Source organism: Callorhinus ursinus, unplaced genomic scaffold, assembly GCF_003265705.2.
Source record: "Callorhinus ursinus isolate GAN/ISIS: 27379988/994484 unplaced genomic scaffold, GSC_fseal_2.0 scaffold35, whole genome shotgun sequence".
NCBI classification, from domain to species: Eukaryota; Metazoa; Chordata; class Mammalia; order Carnivora; family Otariidae; genus Callorhinus; species Callorhinus ursinus.
The window spans coordinates 15,694,019-15,718,895 of NW_027397097.1; the positions used below are offsets into that span (position 1 = coordinate 15,694,019).

The 24,877-nt window shown below is 45.1% G+C and overlaps 1 protein-coding gene across 5 annotated transcripts in view; it reads right to left on the reverse strand.

Moving 5' to 3' along the window:
• ME3 (malic enzyme 3) overlaps positions 1-24,877 on the reverse strand; it is a 221,933-nt gene that overhangs the window by 11,408 nt on the left and 185,648 nt on the right. For 4 of the 5 annotated variants that reach the window (XM_073879841.1, XM_073879842.1, XM_025894401.2 and 1 more), the window contains 5 exons: positions 17,931-18,040; positions 3,298-3,395; positions 2,920-3,033; positions 1,189-1,294; positions 436-578 (listed from right to left, as the gene is read on the reverse strand). In XM_073879841.1, coding sequence (XP_073735942.1) covers positions 436-578; positions 1,189-1,294; positions 2,920-3,033; positions 3,298-3,395; positions 17,931-18,040 — 571 coding nt within the window. The remainder of the gene's footprint in view (positions 1-435; positions 579-1,188; positions 1,295-2,919; positions 3,034-3,297; positions 3,396-17,930; positions 18,041-24,877) is intronic. The other variant, XM_073879843.1, reaches the window with a different exon arrangement.

Genomic DNA, 24,877 nt, shown 5'->3' on the forward strand with positions numbered 1-24,877 from the left:
TGAGCACACTGCAGGTGCTGAAAGCACACTTGTTCATTTGACCAGAAAGTTTAGCTCCCACTGAGTTACCTGGCAGCCAAGAAATCACTGAAAGGTGAAGGTTTTTAATCTATCACCTCCTGAGTGGGCTAACCCAGGACACGACAGGAATGCAGGTGACCTAGAGTCTATGAATGCCTCAGGTTCTGGTCAAAGTTCTATGTTACTAGAGGAACCTTGAGCAGTATAACATGAGGATGAGAGCTTGGGCTTTGGAGCGAGACCTGGGTTTGAGGGCCAGCTCCACTCATTAGCTCTGTGACCTCAGGCAAGTTATTTCATCTTTCTGAACCTCAGTTTTCTCATCAGGGATGGGGATTTTTCTTTACCCTCATAGGGTTACTCATAATATTACTATGTCCTCTTAGCCTGGGGAAGGAAGGACTCCCCGCTGACCTCAGTGACCCGGTAGCACTTCTCAGCCGTGCACTCGGCCTTGCTGGTGGGGTTGCTCAGGGCAAAGATGATAGGGCGCTCGTGGAAGGAGGCCATGTCCCTCAGAATCTGCTCCGTGAAGGCTCCTGCGATGGCAGCAACACCTACAGGGAAAAGGGGGGTTGTAGGGATGCCTACTCTTTATAAACACCCCATTCCTCTCCTGGTGATGGTCATGGGGGGGACTTGGTACAACGTGGAAGACTCAGGAATCTTGGAGATAGCATCTGCCATAGGGATGGATAGAGGGAGCTGAAGAGAAAAGGGTCTTGGTTGAGCTGGGTAAGACCTCCTCTTAATCCTTGAGGGAACACTGGTCCCTTCAGGTCCCTGCCCGGATAAGATGTCCTGTGAAGGCATTCCTGGGCAAAGTCCTTTAGAGTGCGTGCCTCTCCCAATATAGGGAGAGATGCCAGTTTCCCCTCTTTGGGAGAGCAGTGCTCACTTCCTCTCAGAGAGACCAGCCCTGTGCTTTTCCACTGCACTGTATAATTCTGCATCACTAAGCCCCAACTTAGTGCCTTAGTTCTATGGTTTTTATACAGTAGTCACTCAGTGAAAGACTGTGGCACTGAGGTGGACATGGGATCGGTGAGACAGCAGTACTTCCATCAGTTACTTATGGAATTAGTAATTACTGCTGGCTGAGCCTTAGTTTCCACCTGCAAGTCAAGGTTAGCTGGGCTGGACAGTGGGACTTCTGCCTTCTCCTACCTATGATGGCCGTGGGCTTCACCAGCCTCACCACCTCCTCCAGGCTGTTCACTTCAGGGTGGTCCTGGGCAAACATCTCCTTCTCATGGTTCAGGTGGTTCCTTCCCTGCAGGGAAAGGAAAACATGATGCCGGGCAGTAAAAATTGCTTGGCTGGACGTGGATGCCTCTGCAGATCCTGAGAGCATTCCCCAGAGAGCCCTGTGCTTCGGTCTGAGCTGTCAGAAGCCTTGTCGCTCATCCTCTTGATCAGATCTCCTGGTAAAACCTAAGGTGGAACCTAAGGACTTTAATGTGTGTTTTGTCATAGTGTGGGGGTGTGTGTGGGTTTCTTTAGCCCAGACCACATATGGAGAATCCCTAAAGACTTTCTTTGCACTTTTAGGGACATGGCTTCCTGGGACAGAACAGAAAGGCTCTCATGAAATACCTGAGTCTGACCAAGACCATTGGCCCCAAGGTGTCCAGCACTCAGGGCCAGTTGAGGGATGGGGGCCTGAGCCATCAGGGTCAGAAAGCTAATTTGAATGTATTGTACAAGAGCCATTGGCCTCCCTGTGAACAATAATAAGCTAAACCCCAGGACAGGCTTGCAATGGCTGGCTGTTCCCACAAGCTCAGGATCCTTACATTTCTTCAAATAGGAGTCAGGGTTTGACAGGCCAGTAAATGGTACAGATCTTCTGATGACTCCTTTGGGTCAGCTGGCCTCATGAGAATCAGAGTGAAGACTTGAGTAGGGGTAAGCTTACTGGGATAAGCAAAATAATGTTGAAAGGTGGCAAGAGGGAAGTGTGGCAGCCTCTGGTGGCTTTTACCTTTGCTGCATTATGCTCTGGAATGACCTGGGCTGGGAGGAGGATCTGGCTCTCTATGAGATAACAGAAAGTCAGTTTCTATTTCTTCTAGTCTTGGTCGAGAGCCCCATGTACTTCCCCCATTCCTATCTCTGTCATCTTTTTTTAAAAAAGTCTCTCACTGACATTCTCTGTTAGTGGAATTTTGCATTATTTTTGGGCATTAAAACTTGGAGCTCTCAGTGAAGTCCTAAGGGTGGAGGCCATTTAAATGTGCCCCTCACCATAGTCCAGTCAGAAGCTGGACTGTTTCTCATTCATTCTTGCACTCATACCTCAAACATTACACACACATTACATGCCAGGCATTGATATGAAGACTATAAAGCCTAATGGGGAGAGAGACAATTAAAAGGGCAACTGCCCTACAGTGAGGCAAGTACAATGTATGGAGGGGGACAGCTACATGAGCATAAATGTAGGAAATGGACTGAGACCTAGATGCTCAGAGAAAGTGTCTTGGAGGAGGTAAGAGAAGACAAGGAGGAAGCAGATGGGGTTGAGGGTTGAGAGTGGGTGTGTGGCAAAAGAGAAGGGCATTTGAGGCAGAAGAACAAAATATGTAAGGATGTGGACAAGAAGAGCATGTTATGTTTGGAAAACTATGGTTTACTGTGGCTGGAGGTTACTACAAGGCAGGAAGTGGTGGGAGATAAAGCTGTGGGCATGCATACACACACTTGCCCACATATTCAAAGCTTTTGGACAGAGCAGTTAAGGCTACTTTGGGATGTGTCTTCTGCTTTGGAGGTTAGAACATTACCCCCCGTTGCTCTGTTTTTTGTCTGAGCACTTTCTCCCATGGAGACCTCTTATAGTCCAGTTCCAATAGCTGTAGGTGTCAGGAGACCTCTAAGTCTCCAGACTGACAGTACCTTGACAATGAGCCCCTTGGAGTCCACCATCCAGATCTTCTTTGTGGCCTCTGCCTTGGGTATGCCTTCTTTCTCTAGGGCCATGACAAGGAGGTGGGCGATGCCCATGGCTGCCTGGGAGGTACCATATGGTGGATGTTCAGATACAAGGCAAACAGCTGCTCAGCATTTATCAGAATCTTTACCAAGATCTTCTCTTGTCTGCACCTTTCCCCCTTCTCCTGGGAGGCCCAGGAGTCCTTGAGACACCCAAATGTTGGTGTCTAGACAGCTGCAATTATCACAATATACCTGTGCTGCTTCCTCTTCTCTGAACCCCTGAACGCCTCCCTTCCTTCATGCTTCTCCACCCATCCTTGTTCTCCTGATGGTACCTACCTCACCTGCACCTTGGAAAACAAACACGTGATTGGAGAGCTTGTTCTTGGTGATTCGCAGAGCAGCCAGGATCCCTGCCACAGCGACAGAGGCTGTGCCTGCAACAGAGCGCACTGAGATCAGTCTCTGGCCACTGGCTCCCCACCCCTAAGGGAAGACTCTTGGCAAAGTTCCCCACACCTAGAATGTGCGGCAGAACAAGCAACTCTCCCTAGCCCTTACAGAGGTCAAGTCTATAGGCATGCGGTTTTGGAGCAAGTATATGCCCTGTTTATAGATAACTTTTCTTTTGGGAAACAGCTCCTGGATTGTGACTGGACCCTGGGAGAGAGGATCAGTTAGTCAGGTGCTGCTACCACCATCATTCATAAATGAAATGACAAGGACAAGTATAATAGAAGCAGAAAAGAAGTGTGAGCCTCACAGAATAATTTGTTTAAGGGATAAATGGATTGAAATCAAATTAAAAATGAGACCACAAACTAGCCATGAGATATTAAGTGACCATGTGATCTGAGCTGCCTATCTTATCCACCAAGTCATAAGGTTGGTGTGCCCAGTAGCATACCATCATCAGTGGCTTGAGCCCGTCTGGAAGATACAAGTAAGTTGCATAAGCAGGTGGTTCAGACTCATTTGACACCTTCTTCTGCTGCATGATTTCTTCTCCTTCATTGCACACCTAGGGACTCACTAGGGATTCCTTACAACCAAGGAGAAAGAAGCTTGGGCTTGGTTTACCGATTATTGTTAATGATATACTGGCATCAATGAGAAGTTTCTGGTTGCAGCTACACAGCTCCAGTAAAAGGTAGCCCCAAAGAGTGATAGTGAGAAAAATATTCCTAATGGATAGGACTTCAAGTTGTAAATTTGGTTGTCCATTTTGGTCTAAGAGATGGCTAGGTCTACATTGATTCATGGGCAGTTGCTAATGGTTTGGTTGATGGTCAGGGACTTAGAATAGAATAAATAGTAAGACTGGTGATGAGGAAGTCTGGGGAAGGGGTGTGTGGATGGACCTCTTGGGATAGGTATAGAGTGCAAACATATTTGTGCCACATAGGAAAGTTCACCAAAGGGTGTAATGAAATAAGTTCCCTCAATCAGGTGGACAAATGGCATGTCCTGTGTATCTTAGCATCCTTCTCCAGCCACCTAGGATTTACTCCATGAGTTTATGTACAAAGTAGCCATGGTGGCAAGGACAGAAGCTATGCATGGACTTCCTCTCACGAAGGCTGACCTACTATTCCTACTGCTGAATGACTAACCTGTCAATGGCAGAGACTAATATGGAGCTCCTGGTATGGCACCATTCCCTGGGAGGACTGTCTACCTGGCAGCAGGATTACATTGGACTCTTTCCATTATAGACCGGAAAGAGATTTATCCTCCCTGGAATAAACAAATATTCTGGATATAGATTTTCTTCCCCTGTATATAATACTTGGCCAGTGCCATAATCTGTGGATGTTTGGAATCTGTGGATGTCCTAGTCATCATCCTGGTATATTCCAGACAATAAGGTTCTAATCAAGGAATTCATTTTACTGTACTAGAAGTGAAGCACTAGGCTTATGCCCCTGGAATTCAGTGGTCTTAATATGTACTCCGCCACCCAGAAGCAGCTGGCCTAATAGATCAGTAGAATGGGCTACCAAAGACTTACCCAAGACTCAGTTGGTAACACTCTATGAAGCTGTTGAAGTTCTATCTTACAGGATGCAGTATAAGATTTGACTTAGCAAACAATACATTGTGCTCTTTCTCCCATAGCCAGAATACTTGGGTCTGGAAATCAAGGAGTTGAAGTGGAAGTGGTTCCTTTCACCATTTCACCTAATACGTTACTTGCAGAAATTTTGCTTCCTGTCCCTTCAGTTCTGTGCTCTCTGGATTGGAGGTGTTGGTTCCCAAGAGACAAACACTTCCATAAGAGTTCACAACATGGTTCTACCAAATGGAGAGTTGAGACTGCCACCTGGCCATTTGGTTCTCTTTTTTTTGCCATGAAACCAGTGGACAAAGAAAGACAGGGTTACTTTACTGGCTGTCATCAGGCTATTTGATGACCGAGGGGCAACGGAGGACAGAAGGGACTAGATCCGAGCCCAGGGGATCCTCTGGGGTGTGTCTTAGTACTTGCATGCTCATTAGGAGATGTTAATGAATACTACTGCAACAAAAGAGAGGCAGGACCACTGAGGATTCACATCCTTCAGAGAGAAAGGTTTGTATCATCCCACTAAAGAACCCTGGCCAACCGAGGTCCTCTCTAAGGACAAGAAAACATGGAATGGGAGGTTGAGGAAGAAATGTATAAGCATCAACTATGGCCTCATGACTGATTACAGAAACAAGGAATATAGCAGCTATGCATAATTTCTTCCTTGATGATTATGTGATTTACGTAATGGTATATATTAGCTAATTTATTCTCCCTCTCCTTACTCTTATTTTTTATATAAGTATTGTTGGAGGTTAATTCTACAGTTTAGTCTTTAGGTGACAGAATTTTCAAATGTGACTGTGACTGAGTTTAAAGAGTAGTTAATCCTGCCCAGAGATGGGTAGTGTGACTATTTTCCAGAGATGAATAAAATGACGGTAGAGACTTGGCTCCTCCCCATTTTGGGGAGAAGGTGAGAATGTCTTCATTTGTTGGAAAGATGTATTTTATTAGGTATTTTGTTAGAGTTGTTTTTGTTGTTGTTTGGAATTACCAGTGTATAGAACTGTGTGTATGGATGCTGAACAGTTGAAAGGATGGACTGTGCCAATTATCGGGTAATTGTTTCTCAGTTTCAAACCCACCCTTCACTTGGCTTTGTCTGCAAACCACTTCCCAGCTTTGCCAACTGGCTCTATGCTGGGCTCTGCCAATAACTGGCACCAGAGGGTGACGGAAGGGCTAGGTGAGGGGGACAGAATGCTTTTTCCAGCATCACCCCTCCCTTGTAAGATTGACGGATAAAATGTAGGACACTTAACTTTGAATTTTTGATAAACAACAAATAACTTCTTTTTTAGTGTATGTCCCATGCAATATTATTATAAATAGTCTAAAAAGTTATTCATTATTTACTTGAAATTCAAATTTAAGTAGGTATGCTGCATTTTCATCTTGCTAAATCTGTAAACCCCACAGCCTAGGTTTTCCAATTCTACAGCAACAGAATATTCTAGAAGCAGCAGTTCAATTCAGTTTGCAGTTTGTCCATCACTTGCAGAACTAGCCATGTAGCGCACCCCTCAGAGACACCAACACTAACGGACTGCCGCCTGGTCTTCTCTTTGTTCCCTAGCCTCAGGGCTGGGAGCAGGTCCTTAGGGCTTTTCATTTTTAAAATACATAATAAGCAATACTTTGTACCAAGTCTTCTCTGTTAAAGCAACTGGTGTAGACCCTGACTTACAGTTCACAATAAAGTAATCACATGGGCACTGTTAGCTTCCATGATAGTCAAAGAAACGGAAGTTATAGTGGGACTACTTATGGGCTGTTAAAGTTGCACAAATCAAAGAATTTGATGTCATCCAAGGCTGGTGAGGGAGTAGTGAAAAGTAAAAAGTTCCAGCATAAATTGTATTTTAAAATGCTATGACCTTTTTTGGAAAACTATTTCCCAGTATAGACCAAAGGCATAAAATGTTTGTGCCCTTTAACCTCATACTTCTACTTTTGGGAAGCTATGTATGGAAAAATCCACAACGCATGTCCTAGGATATTTATGACTGTGTTATTTATAATACGGAATGACTGGAAATAAGTTAAACATCTAACAAAGGAGTAAGAGTTAAGTAAATTAGCTAGTGTGGACATATATTGCATCCATTAAAAATGAATGAATTATGAAGATGATGTGGCAACATAGAAAATGCTATTAAGTTTTTAACTTATGTCAGATATTGTTCTAAGTGCTTCACATGTCTAACTGTAAAGATGTTTATTTAATCCTAACTATTATCATCCTCATTTTACAGCCTGGGAAAATGAAGTACAGAGTAGTTTGCTGAGTTATCCAAGATCATATAACAGAGTGAAAATCTGAAGGGAATCAGCGAATCCCAGGGAATCAGGTTCTAGGCCTTGTGCTCTTAACCATTAGACTATGCTTCACTGAGTTAGTTGGAAGGAAGAGAACCTTAAAAGATCTACATGTCATGATTCTATTTGTAATGAAACACACACATGGAATCTGGAAGGAACAACAAAATACTAAAGGTTGCAGGGTGGGAATATGAGTGAATTTTCTGTTTTCTCTTTCCAGTTATCTAAGGCATTTGTGTTTTGTAGCCTTTTCCCAGAATATGGGCTAGATTTGTGCCTGGCTTAGAGGGCATGTGTTGGGCTAAGACAGGGGACATAGAAAACAGCTGGTGCCTAATAAATGCACATTCATCATTATGGACCATCAGAAGGCAGGACCCGAGGTAGGAACACAGAAGGTGGAGTGCAGGCTCTCCAGCCTTCACACAGGAAGCCTGGAGAAATAAAGTGTCACAGGGTCCCACAGCCTGGGCTGAGGACTACTGGGGGCTTTCCTAACACCCTTCTGAGGGTCCCTGAGGAGCTCACTGTGCATGTACTGAGGGACTGCCAGGTGACAGGCACCATGCTAGGCACTAGGGAAGGTGAATCACACATGGTCTCTGCCCTCAGGGAACTCCCTGTTTGCCAAGGCTTGAGCACCAATAACCGTAATGTAATCAGTAGTCAGAGGTCATTGTGTGGAATTAATTGCCTTCATTTATTTATTAAGCATCAATTTTGTACCAGACTCTGAGATACCAAGGATACCCTTGGTAACAAAATAGGTTCATTCCTGCTTTGTAAAGAAAGTATTAACTGAAAGTATAACTTTCTAAAGAAAGTATAATTGGTATTAACTGATTGTGTCATCCAAGTGTGATGACAACTATAGAGAAGTTGTTCATAATACACTTTTTGTTAGTTCATGTATAGAAAAGGATATTGTCAGCATCAGCGTATCTTTGCTTCACGCCTTCCCACATACTCTGTGTACCAGGTGTGTTACTGATCATTCCCTAACAGGCCGTGTCTTCCTACACTTCTGTGCTTTGCCCATGCTGTTTACCATCTATCTATAGGACCTTCTGCAGTTTGTTATTTATTCCTTAAGACTCAGTGCACAGGATCTCCTCTGCCAGACATCCTATTTTCCCCAGCCAGGCATCCTTAGCCTCCCCTTCTTTTCCTAGATCTACTTTTTATCTAACCTGAACAAAGTGGGGCTGTATCATGGCCAGGCTCAGCACTGTACTGCATTCAAAAGGAACACCAAGCTGACACCCAAGAAAGCATCAAAAAGCAATTTAAGTCATTATTTAAATCACTTACACAGGCAGTGAGAATTGCATGGTATGACCCTCCTCCAAATTCCTAAATACCCTTGTCTATGATTTTCTCATAGTCCACTTATTGTATCAGCTACTCCCCATTTCTGTCTTTCCGCAAATACCTCCACCCATCCTATATTTGGCTCTTAAGAGCCACTTTTATTTTAGTTCTCCTGAGTTAGAGTCTGTATTTCAGAAGGTCTGCAGATGATTTACATGCCCATTTAAACCTGAGATGCACTGAACTAGATGACTTCTCTAGGTGAAGTACTAGTTTCCTTCCATCGGATAGAGGGGTTTTCTGCTCATCTGATTTATTTCAGACCATCTTCTGCCTCCTGAAAGGAAATGTGCAAGACATGCGCCACCAGATGGCGCCAAAGATATTCCCTCAGAGGACCCCCCCCCCCCGCCCCGCCCCTGCCGCCGCGCGCACAATGCCTGATGAATCCTTTCCTTCTCAGACGCCAAGTATCTATTGTGTTAGAACCGGCAAGCTTTACAACTGGGCTTACCTGCAGAAATCCAGTGCCGGATGGGGATTGGAGAGCATGACCTACAACAAGTGCGCAGAGGAGGAAACAGGCCTCTGCCAGTCACCCAGTTGGAAGCAGAGCAGGGAAATGGGGGCTGCTACTTCCATCCCTCTCTGGTCTCTGAAGCCCCACCAGCTTCTCCTGCCTCTGGACTTGAAGGCAGCAGGAGGGGCGTGAAGGGCTTTCCTTGGGGGAGAACTGGAGGGCAGGGGCAGTGGAGGTAGAAGGAAAAGAACTTAGGCAGATGTCAATGACTCCAGAAGGGGTAGAGAACACAAAACAATGGGAAATCTGATAGGAAAGGATGGAACATTTCCATGAAAGGATACAAGGGCAACTGCCATTTATTGATCACTCTCACCGTGACCTTGACTCTGTGCTGTGTGTGTGCTCAGCTTCATTTGCTCATTTAATCTTTACACAACTCTACCAAGCAGGTACTATGAGCCCCCATGTTTTTCCCCTCTCAGAAGTGGAAAGTGAGGTTCAAAGAAAACAGAAACAATCAGGAGAGAACTTCTGAATCCTCCCACCACTAAGTCTAGAGACCCTCTGCCTCCATGTCCATACACTTTGCCTTTTCTCCTGTCACTATGGGTCAGCTGTCCCTGCTCCTAGCTAAAGCCACCTCCACGTGTGCGCCAGATCCTATTTTGCCTACTCAAGGAATTTATCTTGTGATTTTCTCTCTCTTTTTTTTTTTTTTTTTTGCCTCCTTGATTTCTCCTCTGCTGGGTCACTGCCATCAGCATACAAATATGTCATGAAGCTCCCATCTTTAAAAGGCTTTCTGTTGGCTCTGTATAGTCCCACCCTATTTCTTATTTGTAAAGAACTGAACATACTTGTTGCCTCTATTTCTTTTTTCCTCAGTCTCTCTGAAACTCAGTCCAATCAAGCACCTGTCCCCACCTCTTGACAAGGTCACCTGTCCCACCACCTTGCCAAATTCAGCAGTCACTCCTCAGCTGCTTCTTCCCTTGGTCTCTCAGCTGCATTGGATACTGCTGCTCTTTTTCCCTTTGGGAAACTCTTTCTGCACTTGGCTCCTGGAGCCCCACACTCCTGCTCTCCTTTCTGGGATCCTCCTCTGGGGCCATCCTGTGAAGTGGCAAGTTACCCTACTTACAGACCAGAGCTCAAGAGGAAAAAGAGCAGTTCTTGAGCCCCATCTTATTAAGTTTGGCAAATAAAGTTATCTCCATCATTAACTTTCATTTGGACAGCTCTGGGTAATGTGTTAGGGATTTGAAAGTGGAGAGGAAGGAAGCCGTTTAGCTTTCTGGAGGTAACCACCTGGAGAAGCCTAGGGGTGCAGGGATGTTGCTGAACCTGGCTTGGGCCCATAAATGCCATGGGCCGCCCAAAGTGTGACTGTTTCCCATTCACAATGAAAGAAAAACAAGTTTTCCTTTTCAGAGGGAGGTTTCCATAATTACATTTCCTGTAAACAGTATTAGAGATGGTACAGTCAGGAAATAGCACAAAAGGACAAGCTGAAAAGGTAGTTTCTAACAGTCACATTTGACAAAGGTAAAGGAACTTCCATGCTGAACAACAGATTGTGGAGAAAACGGGAAGAACTAGCTATTTCTCAGGTGAGGCAAGGCTGCTGTCCCAGACAGTGACAGGGGCGGGGAGTTAGGCGTGGTCAGGGTCTGCTCCCTGGCTTCAGAGGTCTGGGGCCATGCGGGGCTGGGTGTCCTCCCCTGCAAGGCCAGGCCAGGCCTGCTTCCACCTTCCCACAGCAGCTGGCTACCTTCATTCATTCATTCATTCATTTGTGTCCTGGGGGCCTGTTCTGGGGCTTCATTGTGCTAGGCCTTGGATATAAAAGGATGAATAAAACCATCTGTTCATAGATAGTTAACAGCACATATGTTCAGAAAATTCAAGTTCCCTTATTTGGATACCAAGCAAAGGACTTCTAGACCACTTCAGCCCTATTTCTGTGTCACGAGGAGAATTTTCTGGAACCCCTGGACTTTCTAGAAGGCAGTTCTTAGCCCGTGCATAAGATGGGTCAGACCTATTCTGACACAATTTGGGAGGAACCAGAGGGAATAGTTACCATCTTCTTGGCTTCTTTGGGGTTTTACCTGATGCAACAGGGCAATGGGAGGTCACAGAGGAGCCAGGATCAGATGCAAGAGATCCATGGGAACCTCAGGGCTAGACACAGCCCTGTAAGTGAAGAACAGCCACAGAACATAGAACTTCATGAAAAAAAGAAAGGCTCTGGAGAGAGAAGGTTGAGAAGGCCAGGGGAGGCTTCACTGTGAGGGAGAGAGATTGGAAAGGCCAGGAACTGCTGCTCCTTGTGTGTGGTGATGGTGTGGGGGAGGGGGCAGTAGACCCCTAAGAACTGGAAATAGCTCCTGGTGTCTTGTAAGCAGGAAAACCAGCTGGACAGAGTCTTCAGAGCCATCTGCCCCTTTGGTATCATGATATCTGAGCTCTGGGGAACTTGGAGGCATTCTGCAAAGTGTGTGACTCCTGGGCTCTGGGGAAGGGTGCGGGTCAGCTAGACCCCTGTGGGACAAGCTTGGCCCTGGGTGTGGTACCCTGGAGAAGATGAGGCTTCAGCCTTTAAGGATACACAGAAGTTAGCCAAGAGCAGAAGAGAATTCTAGGCAGAGGGGCCAGCACATTCAAAACCACAGAGTTGGAAGAAAGTTCATTGAACAGTGAGAGGAACTCAGTGGGCTGGAAGAATAGGGTGTATGTGGAACATGGATAAAGGTTCTGCCTCCCTTCTCCTCAGGTTTGCCCACTCCTGTGCTCACACTGATCCCTCTCCTCACCTCCAGCAGAGCCTCTCTGTATTTGGGTATCAACCCTTCCTCCTCCCCACCCCTATACCTATGTGTCAGGAGCCTACTAGGCACCAGAGGTATTAGAACAGCACCGTTACGTGCCCGTCCCCACCTACCCATCACCCCTGTCCTTCTAACACCCTGGCACCACAAACAGAGGTCACGATGGAAACACTTCACAGTGAATAAAGCCAACCAGAATAGATGCTGGCTTTTTAAAAGCATCCTGGTTTATTCTGTGGATACCTGCTGATTCTCCTTCCTGGCTGTTAATACTATTATGTCCATTTTGCAGAGAAAGAAAAGAAGGCTGAGAGGATTTAAGACATGTGGCCAAAGCACAAAACAGAAAAATGGGGAGATTCAGACTTGGGCTTGTCTCAATCCAAGGTCTGACTGTTAAGCTCTCTGACTCACAAATGAAAACTTGAAAGTGTGAGAGGGTGCCGATGACCTGACCTACCATGGGGCACCCTGACAGGCCCACTGGCCCCGGGGATGTGGTAGGACTCGGGAGCAGTGCCGGTCTGGGGCAGGCTGGTGGGGTAGGAGGATGTTCTGGAACAGACAAGCCAGCTAGACTTTCATGACCCTGACCGCACGGTGTGAGCAGCTCGCAGTGGGGGCCGGAGGGCCAAGGTCACTAGGCCAGCAGCATCCTGCTTCTGGCTCCTGGGGAAGGACACCGCTGGCCTGTCCTCCAGCATGACCATTGCTATTGCTGTTCCCCTTCCAAGTCTCTTTCTCCTCCCCTAAGAGCGGGGATGCTTCTCTGGTCCTGGCTGAAACAAGTCACCTGAGCCCCTGCCTTTTCCAAAATACCTGCGGAGACTGCCAGCTGTAAGTCAGCGCATGCGCAGCCCGGCCCACAGACCCAGCCTGGGGCAGCAGAGGCGACCGCTGGCAGCCTGGGGGAGCCCCGGACCCTTCCAGCCCTGGGGCTCCAGAGGCCCCACCATGCGGACGGCCCTGTGGGGTCGGTGAATCCCCGGTGTGTGGGACAGCAGGACTGGCCGGGAGACCGTTCGAAGTCTGCTCAGCTCCCGCTCAGCTCCCAGCATGCCCCTGCCCTCACGGAGCGCAGTCTGCGGGGAGCCTGAAGCCTTTGGTCAGATCTTCCACCAAGGATGGGAGGCCGGCCTGGTGTTCAGAGCAGGCAGCGTGGGCCCAGTCTCATTTTTATGTGGGCGGCCTGGTTCCAGTCCCTACCTTGTGTGGGGTGCTGGGCAGATTCTGATGATGAGTCCTGCTGGGGTCCTGCTGGGGTAGGCTGGGCTTGGCCCCAGCAACCACATGTGACTTGTTTCTGGTGTCTGTTTGCCACTGTCATGCCTCCCTCTCTCTCTCTCTCCCTCTCCCTCTCTCTCTCTCTCTCTCTCAGCCCTCTTCAAGTCTGCATGTGGATGTTCCTTTTCTACTTTTGAGCATGGCTATATTGTTTTATGTTTCATTTCTCTTTACTTTGGAGGTAAAAGGGGCCAATTCTAGCATGAGCTTAATCTTCCATGTTGTCCCACGAGTCCTGGAATTCCTCACCCATCTCTTAATTTCCCACTTAGCACTGAGGACACACATCATAGGCTTCTGGTCCTGGACCCATCAGTAACCAGCTGGTGATGAGGACAAGCCCCTTCCCCTCCCTGGGCCTCCTCTTTGGTCTGTAAACTGGGGGAGTTGGAGGAAGGGATGGGGAAGATGGGAGCAGCAGGCTGCTGGAGACCAGTGACACCCCCACTTATGTGGGATCTGGAATTTAATCCTTAGCAAGAAGACTCCACTGCCTCACACACATGGAGGAATAGGCAGCCTGATATCACGGAGACAGATGGAGAACTTTAAATCAGAAATAACTAGGTTCTAGTCCCACCTTGTACCTGTTTGGCTTTGTGACCTGGAGCAAAATGTAATCCGTGAACTTCAGTTTCTTTACCTGTGACATGGGACAGCAATATCTGTCCTCCCTGAAGGGAGAGGGGCTATTTCAAGGAAGTTGTGAGATAGTGTGTACAAAAAACACTTTTCGCATCTAAAGTCCTGTGTGCATGCAAAATGTTATCACTTTGCAGCTTGGGCTCCCTGGGAAGCAGATTCTGAGACATGTGGAGTGTTCCGGATGTTACCAAGAAATGCCCTTGGCGGGGTGCCTGGGTGGCTCAGTTGTTAAGCGTCTGCCTTTGGCTCAGGTCATGATCCCAGGGTCCTGGGATTGAGCCCTGCATCGGGCTCTCTGCTCAGCGGGAAGCCTGCTTCTCCCTCTCCCACTCCCCCTGCTTGTGTTCCCTCTCTCGCTGTGTCTCTCTCTGTCAAATAAATAAAATCTTAAAAAAAAACAAAACAAAAGAAATGCCCTTGGGATCAGCACCTATGGAAGGGGGGAGCGGGAAGCAGGATGGGGCAGAGGAGAAGCCAGGCTGTATGTAGTCCTCAAAACCTCAGCCAACTCCGTGGGGAGCTCTGGAGTTAAAATGTCCCCTTCGCACTGTCCTCCATTGGGCCACAATGGTTGGGCTTCTATATTCCCTCATCACTGGGTGAGGGCGTCTCTGGCAGGGAGGACCGTGGGCAAGGCAGCTCTCTGTACCTGAGACTCTCTGCCTGACACAGCTGACAGCCCTGTCAGCAGTTGGGACAAGTTTTTTCTTGAAGGAAGGTCTGGTGGGGGGGTCCACCTCCACGTCCATCTCTTTACTTTGTTGCTTACATGGTCATACCTAATGGTCAGGCTGTCCTGATCAAAGACTTGATCAGGGATCCTGACATTCTGGTACTATTTGTTAGCTCTTTTTTTTTTTTTTTAAGATTTTATTTATTTATTTGACAGAGACACAGCGAGACAGGGAACACAAGCAGGGGGAGTGGGAGAGGGAGAAGCAGGCTTCCCGCGGAAGCCTGAGGCGGGACCTGATCCCAGGACCCTGGGATCGTGACCCGAGCTGAAGGTCGATGCCTAATGACTGAGCCACCCAGGTGCCCCACTATTTGCTAGCTCTTGTTACACATTTTAGATTCATGACTTTAGTCTTTAATTTCTGAGGAAAGAATGGGAAATTCCTCTGCTGTCTGCTGTGGGGCCCAGAAAACTATTCCATCTGGCTTTGCCTGGGAGCAAAATAGACTCTGCTGGAACTGGCTATAAACAGGAAACAAAAGCCAATGAATTGATTTAATTAAAACATGCTACGTGTGTGTACACGAGGGTGCACATGTGAAGATGTATATGCATCTGAACGTGCATGATGACAAGGACAAGAGAGAGGCTGCAGGGGCAGGTGTCCGAGGTAGACATGCCCCCAGGAATTGGTGGGTGACCTTCTCAGAAGGTCATTGTGTGTGTGTGTGTGTGTGTGTGTATGTCATTCATTCATTCATTCATTCTCCAGTTCCTTATGAAGCAGCTATAATGTGCCGGACGCCGTGCTGGGAACTGGGGAATGAGAACAGATCACACAGTCTCTGTCTCTGGAAGCTTATCGTCTTCTGGGGAGAGAGACGATTCAGTGTGGGCATCTGGGGTACAGTGTGGTAAGAGCACTAACGGGGGCACCATGGGAACTCCCAGTGGGTACCCAAATCAGACTGGGGGAGCAAAGGCCGACATGAGGCCTTCCCTGGGACAGGAGAGCCTGAAGCGGAGTCGTGAAGGCTAAGTAGGAGTTCCTCAGGTGAAGATGATGGGGGAGGAATGAGGAGCAGCGCTTTCATGTGCAGAGAGAACCAACAGGCAAGGAGGTCAGAGGATAACAGTAAGGGCGGGTCAGAGGACAGAGAAGTTAGTGGGGGTGCAAGGGGGGCAGAGATCAGCAGACCCCTGAAGCCTTATGCTTCCAGTGGGGGAGTGTGAACTTTCTCGTGAAGAGGGAGTTGACAGCCCTGGTTTCATCCTAGAGGTGCTCTCTGGTGGCGGTGGGGGCCAGTGGAGGCAGAGGGATGGCAGGGCCCGGATGTGTCCCTGTGCCCATGTTTATGAGGATGTATACACAGGACTGCGTGTGTGTGTGTGTGTGTGTGTGTGTGTGTGCGCGTGCGCGCGCACATCTGGAGTCTGCACCAGCTGTGTGGCCCCCATGGACTTGTTTTCCACTCCCACCTTCTGGCCTTGGCAGCCCCGTGGACCCAGGGGGATGGCTGTTCTGCCGCTGACTCAGAGTGAGGGCCATGACGGGGGAGTTGGTCAGGGGCTAGCCCGCAGGTGTTTCCTCAAGGGCTGTGGTCCCAGCCCTGCCCACTGGGCTAACAGTGGGGTGACCGGCAGGCGGGCAGGGAGTGAATGCGCTGCCCTGTCTGTGCAGAGCACCCCACTTCTCTGGGTGAGGCCGGGCCGGCGGCCAATGCCTGGCCCAGGCCCATACATCTGGGAGGGCAGCATCCCCTGGGCTGGGGGAAGGGTTGCCATGGGTCAGCTTGCCCTTACTGGGTCTCCTCTCTCTGGCTACCCACTCTTCAAGTGCTGAAGTCATATATTTTGATCTTAATTGTCTAATAATATGCTTAACTGTGCTATCATGCCTCTTGAAAATTTATGACCAAAAAAAACCCCATTTATCACATTTCTTTAGCCCTTAATGTGGGCCACAGGAAAGGGCCTTTGGTTTTGTAATCATGTAAGGTCTTGGAACTGTATGGTGAGTGATTATGAACTTAGACTTTAGAGTCCAAATTTCAACGCTACACTTACTATATAAGCTTATTCTCTCTGTGCCTCAGTTTCTTCATTCCTAAGACAGAGATGATAAAATCTCATAGGATCAAAAGTGTAAAGTACTTAAAACAGTGCCTGATGTACAATAAATATTCAGCTCTAAACCTTAGCTATTATTACACAGGTTTGAATTCTCCTAGGTGTAACCCTAACTCATCTGATGAAAAGTTGTGACCTTTTTGGGTCTCATCTGCAAAAAGGAAGGGTTGGCCAATCTTTTACTCCCAAGGACCAACACCTGTCCCCCACCAACTTGTTCTTGTTCTGACATGCATTTTTGCTTTTGAAAGATTTTGCATGCCAAACTTCATTTGTTAAATAATAATCTGTATGTCCTCAGGTGTCTCCTGAGCTTATAAAATACTGGGAATGGTTCCCAATGCTCTTATTGAGAAGGCCTGGATCAGGAGAGATGATGTGTGAGGGACTCGCCCTCCCCTCCAGTTTCACATACTGGCATCTCCACAGCAAGAAGCAAGTGCCTTCCGATACTTCTGGGCCATAGAACAGGTAACCCAGTTGACCCTGCACTAGAAGATGCTTCCCATTGGCTTTTGGAATGCCCTGGGGCCCTGGTGTCAATGTCTTTCATAGTTATCATTCTGAGTAGCATGCATTCCAGCCAAATTATGGGCTGGATAGGGCTATACCTAGTGTTTGGGAAATCCAAGAGTGAGTTACTGAGGCTGGGAAAGGCCATTTTTATGGTGACTGATGCTCTGGTCTGATAAGTCCTATTCACACTAGTACATAGTGTATAGAAAGTACACTTTCTATACATTAGCTCTTTAAATTTTCATAATAATCTTCCAAGGCAGTTATTATCATCCCAATAACTAGAGGATACAACTACAGCTCAGAGATTTGATTAGCCCAAGTTCAACTGGCTAGAAAATGGCAGCATTGGTTAGTATTTCTCTCAGATATTAAATCCCATAATTCTTACTTTCCTCTGAAGCAGTAATCGTGTCCACTTGATAGGTGAGGAAACTGAGGCCTAGCAAAGTTAAGGGACTTTTCCAAAGTCAGAGAGCTAAGAATCAGCCAAGTGGGAGTTGGCCCCAACATGAATGCTCTTTCTGCCCCAGCTGTGGGCAGTGGGCGAGCCGGGAGGCGCCCCCACTCCGGCACGCAGGGCAGCCTGTGGGAAGGACACGCAGGGCAGCCTGTGGGAAGGCCTCAGTCCTCAGTGGCTTTGTCAGGCGGGGCGAGCCTTACCTTGGATGTCATCGTTGAACATGCAGTATTTGTTGCGGTATTTGTTGAGCAGGCGGAAGGCATTGGCATTGGCAAAGTCTTCAAACTGGATGAGGCAATTTATTCCAAACCTGTGGGCAGGGAAAGGGAAGCACTCGTGATTGCCTCCCCACAGCCAGTCCCTGGCAGATCCCAGCCTGCCCTGGGGAGTGGGGAGGCACAGGACAGGAGGTAGTGGGGGCAGCATGGCTCCTGCGCTGGGGCTTTTGCCACCTGGCTGGCTCCTGGACTCCTGGGCTCTGCCTGCCCCCATGATGGATGAGGACGGGGAAGGGACAGAGTAGGAACACCGGGTCTGGTGGTCTGCTGAGCCCATATCCCTGGCTCTAATGTAGGCTGGGGGCTGCCATGGGCTATGGATGGCAGACCCTGGGGGGTGATGGCAAGACCTGAGATGGGGCCTGCCCTCCTTGGGGCCTGCGGCCATCTGAAATCCCAGCAGCAAGCTCACTCCCACCCAAGTGCATGCAGAAACCCCCACTTCCCAACCATTGGGGCCTACAGAGCCTCTGCAGCCTGCACATATCTCCCTGGGTGGGTCCTGAGACATGGAGCTCCTCCACCAGACTCTTCTGGGTTCAGGCATTGTGTCCTGCTCAGATGCAAGGAAGGCTGGCAAAGGCCACTACATGAAGGCACTGTCATCTACCCACACTTTGATAAGGGTGTTTGCCAACTTGCAGGTACACAAGAATCAGTTCGTGAGCTTGTTTGAAATACAGAGCCCCAGGCTCATCTGCCAGAGATTCTCGTTCAGTGAGTTTGGGGCAGGGCTTGGGAATGTACCTTTCTTCCCTCCAGGTTTATTGTGGTAGAATTCACAAAAATCATATATTTAAGATGTACAATGGGATACTGTGATATACGTATACATTATGAAATGATGACCACCCCCAGATTGTTTAGATTCTGATAGTCCAGAAGCTCTGAGAAATACTGCCTTAGTGGATGAAGACAATGTCCATTAGCTGCTTGATATGCCTTATTCAAAATCTATGCTACAATTGACTCTTAGATTTCAGGGTCAGGGAAAAGTTTGTATTTCCTACAAAGCAACAGTATTATTCGTAACCCATTTTTCCTGTTGACATTGTGAGAAAGCTGAGCACTCAGTTTTCTGCTTCTGTGATGCAGGCAACCTCAGAGCCCCCTTTCTGCACACACCCTTCCCCTTCCTCCTTTCTTGCTTTTGATCCTCATTGTGATAGTTTGTTCTATTGTGCCTTTTATTGGAAACAAGCATGACACAAATTATTAAAAATTACCTAATACATAGACATACATACATGGGTCCATTTGTCTCTAACAGTATCTGAGTTCACATTCATTGAGAAAAAGTGCCCTGATTGATCAGCCAGGAGTGTTGGGGCAGGAGCTAGGGAGAAGGGGTCTGCCACTCCCAACCTGGTGTGAACCAGAGGCTTGGGACCAGCTGTGGAAAGACAGATTTATGCCCCCACTAGAAAATGTGGTGGTGAGGGGCACACACCTGGGGGCATTTTTCCGATGAGGCTGGTGGCTATGAGGGGTGAGTAGTACTGAATTAGCCCAGAAACTTCTTTTTCAACCTCATGATTTTGTGCCTGGCTTACCCTGCACAATAGAAATCCAGTGGCAGGTAAATATTTGCACTTCTCATGGTCCTTCCAGAACCTTAGTGAGTTGAAGCTGTTGGTGGGAGGACTTGGAGGTGGGTTCATGTGACAGAGGCAGAAATGGAGAGATTGTGACTTGCATAGTCCAGTACTAACAGTGCTGGGCATGGGTCAGCAGGTTTGTGTGCCTAACCTGGCTCGGAGTAGTCTGACACCTGTCACTTCACTCCTCAATTTTGCCTTGGTTTTCCATCTATCAGTGGGCACAGTCATGTCTGCCTGGCCAACTGCAGTGGGCTTTTGTGAGCATGAAAAGCTGGGGTGATTTTTAAATTGTAAAGTGCAAAACACACGTGTCATCTTGGCCACAATTCTTATTTACAGTCACAGAGCAAGTACTATTTGCGGTGAGGAGAAGGGCTCGCTGCATCTCCAGACCCACCATCCAGCCCCCTTCTCGTTATACAGTGAATAAAACTGAAAAAGAAAACCTCCTGTGCACAAATATAATGCTATTCTTGCTGAGCCAAAATTTACTGTGAATTTTTTCCCAGGGTGTGAATTTCATGTATTTGGATTGGGAGGGGGACAGAATGTCTTTGGTTGTTGGTGACATTTTGCTATATATAATCCTCACAAGACTCCCAGTGTTGCTCCACGACTGGCCTGGAGCTAAAATGCCGAAAAGGTCAGACAACAAAGCAATGGGATGCACGTTCTTTCTCTCTTTCTTAAACACACACACATGCGCGCGCACACACACCCACACACCCACACACCCCTCTCCTCCCCCCCACACTTGACCTTTAAGCAATACTACTTTGAGGTAAAAATAAGGTAAGAATTATAAATAAATACCTTTGTTCAGTGCACAATTACTCTTTCATATTAAATTGAGTTTTTTATGAGTAAATTTTTATTTTACTTTTTACTTTTTACCTTTTAAATTTATTTTTTAAATCCAGTGTAGTTACCATGCAGTGTTATATTTTGGATGTACAATACAGTGATTCAACAATTCTATACATTACTCAGTGCTCATCAAGATAAGTGTACTCTTAATCCCCATCACCTGTTTCACCCATCCCCCACCCACCTCCCCTCTGCTAACCATCAGTTTGTTCTCTATAGTTAAGAGTCTGTTTTTTGGTTTGTTTCTTTCCCCCCACTTTGTTCATTTGTTTTGTTTCTTAAATTCCACATGAGTGAAATCATATGGTATAGGTCTTTCTCTGACTGGCTTACTTTGCTTAGCATAATACTCTCTAGTTCCAACCATGTTGTTGCAAATGGCAAGATTTCTTCTTTTATGGCGAATAATATTGTATTGTGTATATATACCACATCTTCTTTATCCATTTATCTATTGACAGACACTTAGGCTGCTTCTGTAATATGGCTATTATAAAGAACACTGCAATAAATATAGAGGTGCATATATCCTTTTGAATTGGTGTTTTCATATTCTTTGGGTAAATAGTAGTGTGATTACTGGGTCATAGGATAGTTCTATTTTTAATTTTTTGAGTAACCTCCATACTGTCTTCCACAGTAACTGGCTGCACCAGTTTGCCTTCCCACCAACAGTGCACTAAGGTTCCTTTTTCTCTACATCCTTGCCAGCACTTGTTTCTTGAGTTTTTAATCGTAATGATTCTGACAGGTGTGAGGTGATATCTCATTGTGGTTTTGATTTGCATTTCCCTCAGATGAGTGATGTTGAACATCTTTTCATATATCTGTTGGCATCTGTATGTCATCTTTGGAGAAATGTCAGTTCATGTCTTCTGCCCATTTTTTACTTGGATTATTTTGGTGTCATCTTTGGAGAAATGTCGGTTCATGTCTTCTGCCCATTTTTTACTTGGATTATTTTGGTGTCATCTTTGGAGAAATGTCGGTTCATGTCTTCTGCCCATTTTTTACTTGGATTATTTTGGTGTTAAGTTGTATAAGTTCTTCACATATTTTGGGTACTAACCCTTTATCAGATATGTCATTTGCAGATATCTTCTCTCATTCTCCCATAGGCTGTCTTTTAGTTTTGTTGGTTGTTTCTTCTGCTATGCAGAAGATTTTATTTTGATGTAGTCCCAATACTTTATTTTTGCTTTTGTTTCCCTTGTCTCAGGAGACATATCTAGAAAGAAGTTCCTTTGGCTGATGTCAGAGAAATTACAGCCTCTATTCTCTTCTAGGATTTTTATGGTTTCAGGTCTCACATTTAGGTCCTTAATCCATTTTGAGTTAATTTTTTGTGTATGGTGTAAGAAAGTGGTCCAGTTTCATTCTTTTGCATGTAGCTGTCCAGTTTTCCCAATACCATTTGTTGACGAGACTGTCTTTTGCCCACTAGATATTCTTTCCTGCTTTGTCGAAGATTAACTGACTATATAATTGTGGGTTTATTTCTGGTCTTTCTATTTTGTTTTATTGACGTGTCTATTTTTTTTTGCCAGTACCATACTGTTTTGATTACTACAGCTTTGTAATATAACTTGAAGTCTGGAATTGGGATACCTTCAGTGTTTGTTTTTTTTTTAAGATTGCTTTGGCTATTCGGGGTCTTTTGTGGTTTCCTACAAATTTTAGGATTGTTTTTTCTAGTTCTGTAAAACATGCTGTTGGTATTTTGATAGGGATTGTATCTGTAGATTGCTTTGGGTAATATAGACATTTTAACAATATTGTTCTTCCAATCCATGAGCATGAAATGTCTTTTGATTTCTTTCTGTTATCTTCAATTTCTTTCATCAATGTTTTATAGTTTTCAGAGTACAGGTCTTTTACCTCTCTGGGTAAGTTTATTTTTAGGTATTTTATTCTTTTTGGTGCAGTCATAAATGGGATTGTTTTCTTAATTTCTCTTTCTGCTGCTTCATTAGCAGTGTATAGAAATACTACAGATTTCTATACATTGGTTTTGTATTCTACAACTTTACTGAATTCATTTATTAGTTCTGGTAGTTTCTTGGTGGAGTCTTCAGGGTTTTCTACATATAGTATCATGTCATCTGCCAATAGTGGAAGTTTTACTTCTTCCTTACCAATTTGGTTGCCTTTTATTTCTTCTTGTTGTCTGATTGCTGTGGCTAGGACTATGTTGAATAAAAGTGGTGAGAGTGGAAATCCTTGTCTTGTACCTGACCTTAGGGGAAAAGTTCTGTTTTTCCCCATTGAGTATGCTGTTAGCTGTGGGTTTTTTATATCTGGACTTTATTATGTTGAGGTATATTCCCTCTAAGCTTACTTTGTTGACGATTTTTATCATAAATGGATGTTGTACTTCATCAAATGCTTTTTCTGCATAACTACTGAAATAATCATATGGTTTTTATCCTTTTTCTTATTGATATGATGTATCATGTTGATTGATTTGCAAATATTGAACCATCCTTGCATCCCAGGAATAAATCCCACTTGACTGTGGTGAATGATTATTTTAATATGTGGTTGGATTCGGTTTTCCAATACTTTGTTGAGGATTTTTGCATCTATGTTCATCAAAAATACGGGCCTGTTGTTCTCTTTTTTGTGGTGTCTTTATCTGGTTTTTGTATCAGGGTATTGCTGGCCTTATAGAATGAATTTGGAAGTTTTTCTTCCTCTTCTATTTTTTTTTTTTTTTGGAAAAATTTGAGAAGAGTAGGTATTAATTCTTCTTTAAATGTTAGGTAGGATTTACCCATGAAGCTGTCTGGTCCTGGACTTTTGTTTCTTGGGAGTTTTTTGATTATTGATTCAATTTCATTGCTGGTAATCAGTCTGTTCTATTTTTCTATTTCTTCCTGCTTCAGTTTTGGTATGTTGCATGTTTCTAGAATGTTTCCATTTCTTCTAGGTTGTCCAATTTGTTGGCATATAATTTTTCATAATATTCTCTTACAATCCTTTATATTTCTGTAGTGTCGGTTATTTCTCTTCTTTCATTTGTGATTTTATTTTATTTGAGTCCTCTCTCTCTCTCTCTCAGTCTGGCTAGAGATTTACCAATTGTGTTAATCTTTTCAAAGAATCATCTCCTGGTTTCAGTGATCTGTTCTACTGTTTTTTTTTTTTGTGTTTTTTTTTTTAGTTTTCATATCATTTATTTCTGCTCTGATCTTTATTATTTTCTTCCTTCTGCTGGGTTTGGGTTTTCTTTGTTCTTCTTTTTCTAGCTCCCTTAGGTGTAAGGTTAGGCTATTTATTGAGATTTTTCTTGCTTCTTGAGATAGGCCTGTATTGCTATAAACTTCCCTCTTAGAACCACTTTTGCTGCATCCCAGAGATTTTGTACTGTTGTTTTTTGTTTTCATTTTTTTTTATTCATTGTTTAGTACCATGTTATTTAACCTCCACATATTTGTGGTCTTTTCAGATTTTTTCTTGTGATTGATTTCTAGTTTCATAGCATTGTGATCAGAAAAGATGCATGGTATGACTTTGATCTTTTTTAATTTGTTGAGACTTGTTTTATGGCCTAATATGTGATCTACTCTGAAGAATTTCATGTGTGCATATGAAAAGAATGTGTATTCTGCTCTTTTTGGATTGAATGTTCTGAATATATCTGTTAAATTCATCTGGTTCGGTGTGTCATTCAAAGTCACTCTTTCCTTGTTGATTCATCAGTTTGGATGATCTGTCCACTGAGGTAAGTGGGGTATTAAAATCCCCTACTATTATTGTATCACAATCAGTTAGTTCCTTTATGTTTGTTATTAACTGTTTTATGCATTTGGGTGCTTCTATTTTGGGTGCATAAATATTTACAATTGTTATATCTTCTTGTTGGATTGTCCCCTTTATTATTACATAGTGCCCCTCTTTGTCTATTTTTACAGCCTTAGTATGAAAGTCTATTTTGTCAGATATAAGTATTGCTACTCTGGTTTTCCATTTGCATGATAAATGTTTCTCCATACCCACACTTTCAGTCTGCATGTGTCTTTAGGTCTCAAATGAGTCTCTTGTAGGCAGCATTTAAATGGATCTTGTTTTTATCCATGCCATCACCCTATCTCTTGATTGGAGCAATTAATCCATTACATTCAAACTAATTATTGATAAGTATGTATTTATTGCCATTTTGTTACTTGTTTTGTCGTTGTTTTTGTAGTTCCTCTCTGATCCTTTCTTCTCTTGATCTCTTTTATAGTTTCCTGACTTTCTTTAGTGATATACTTGGATCCTTTTCTCTTTACTCGTTGCATATCTATTACTGATTTTTGATTTGTGGTTACCATTTGGTTTGTATATAACATCTTCTGCAGATAGCAGTCTATATTAGGTTGATGGCTGCTTACATTTGAGCCCTTTACACAAATTCTT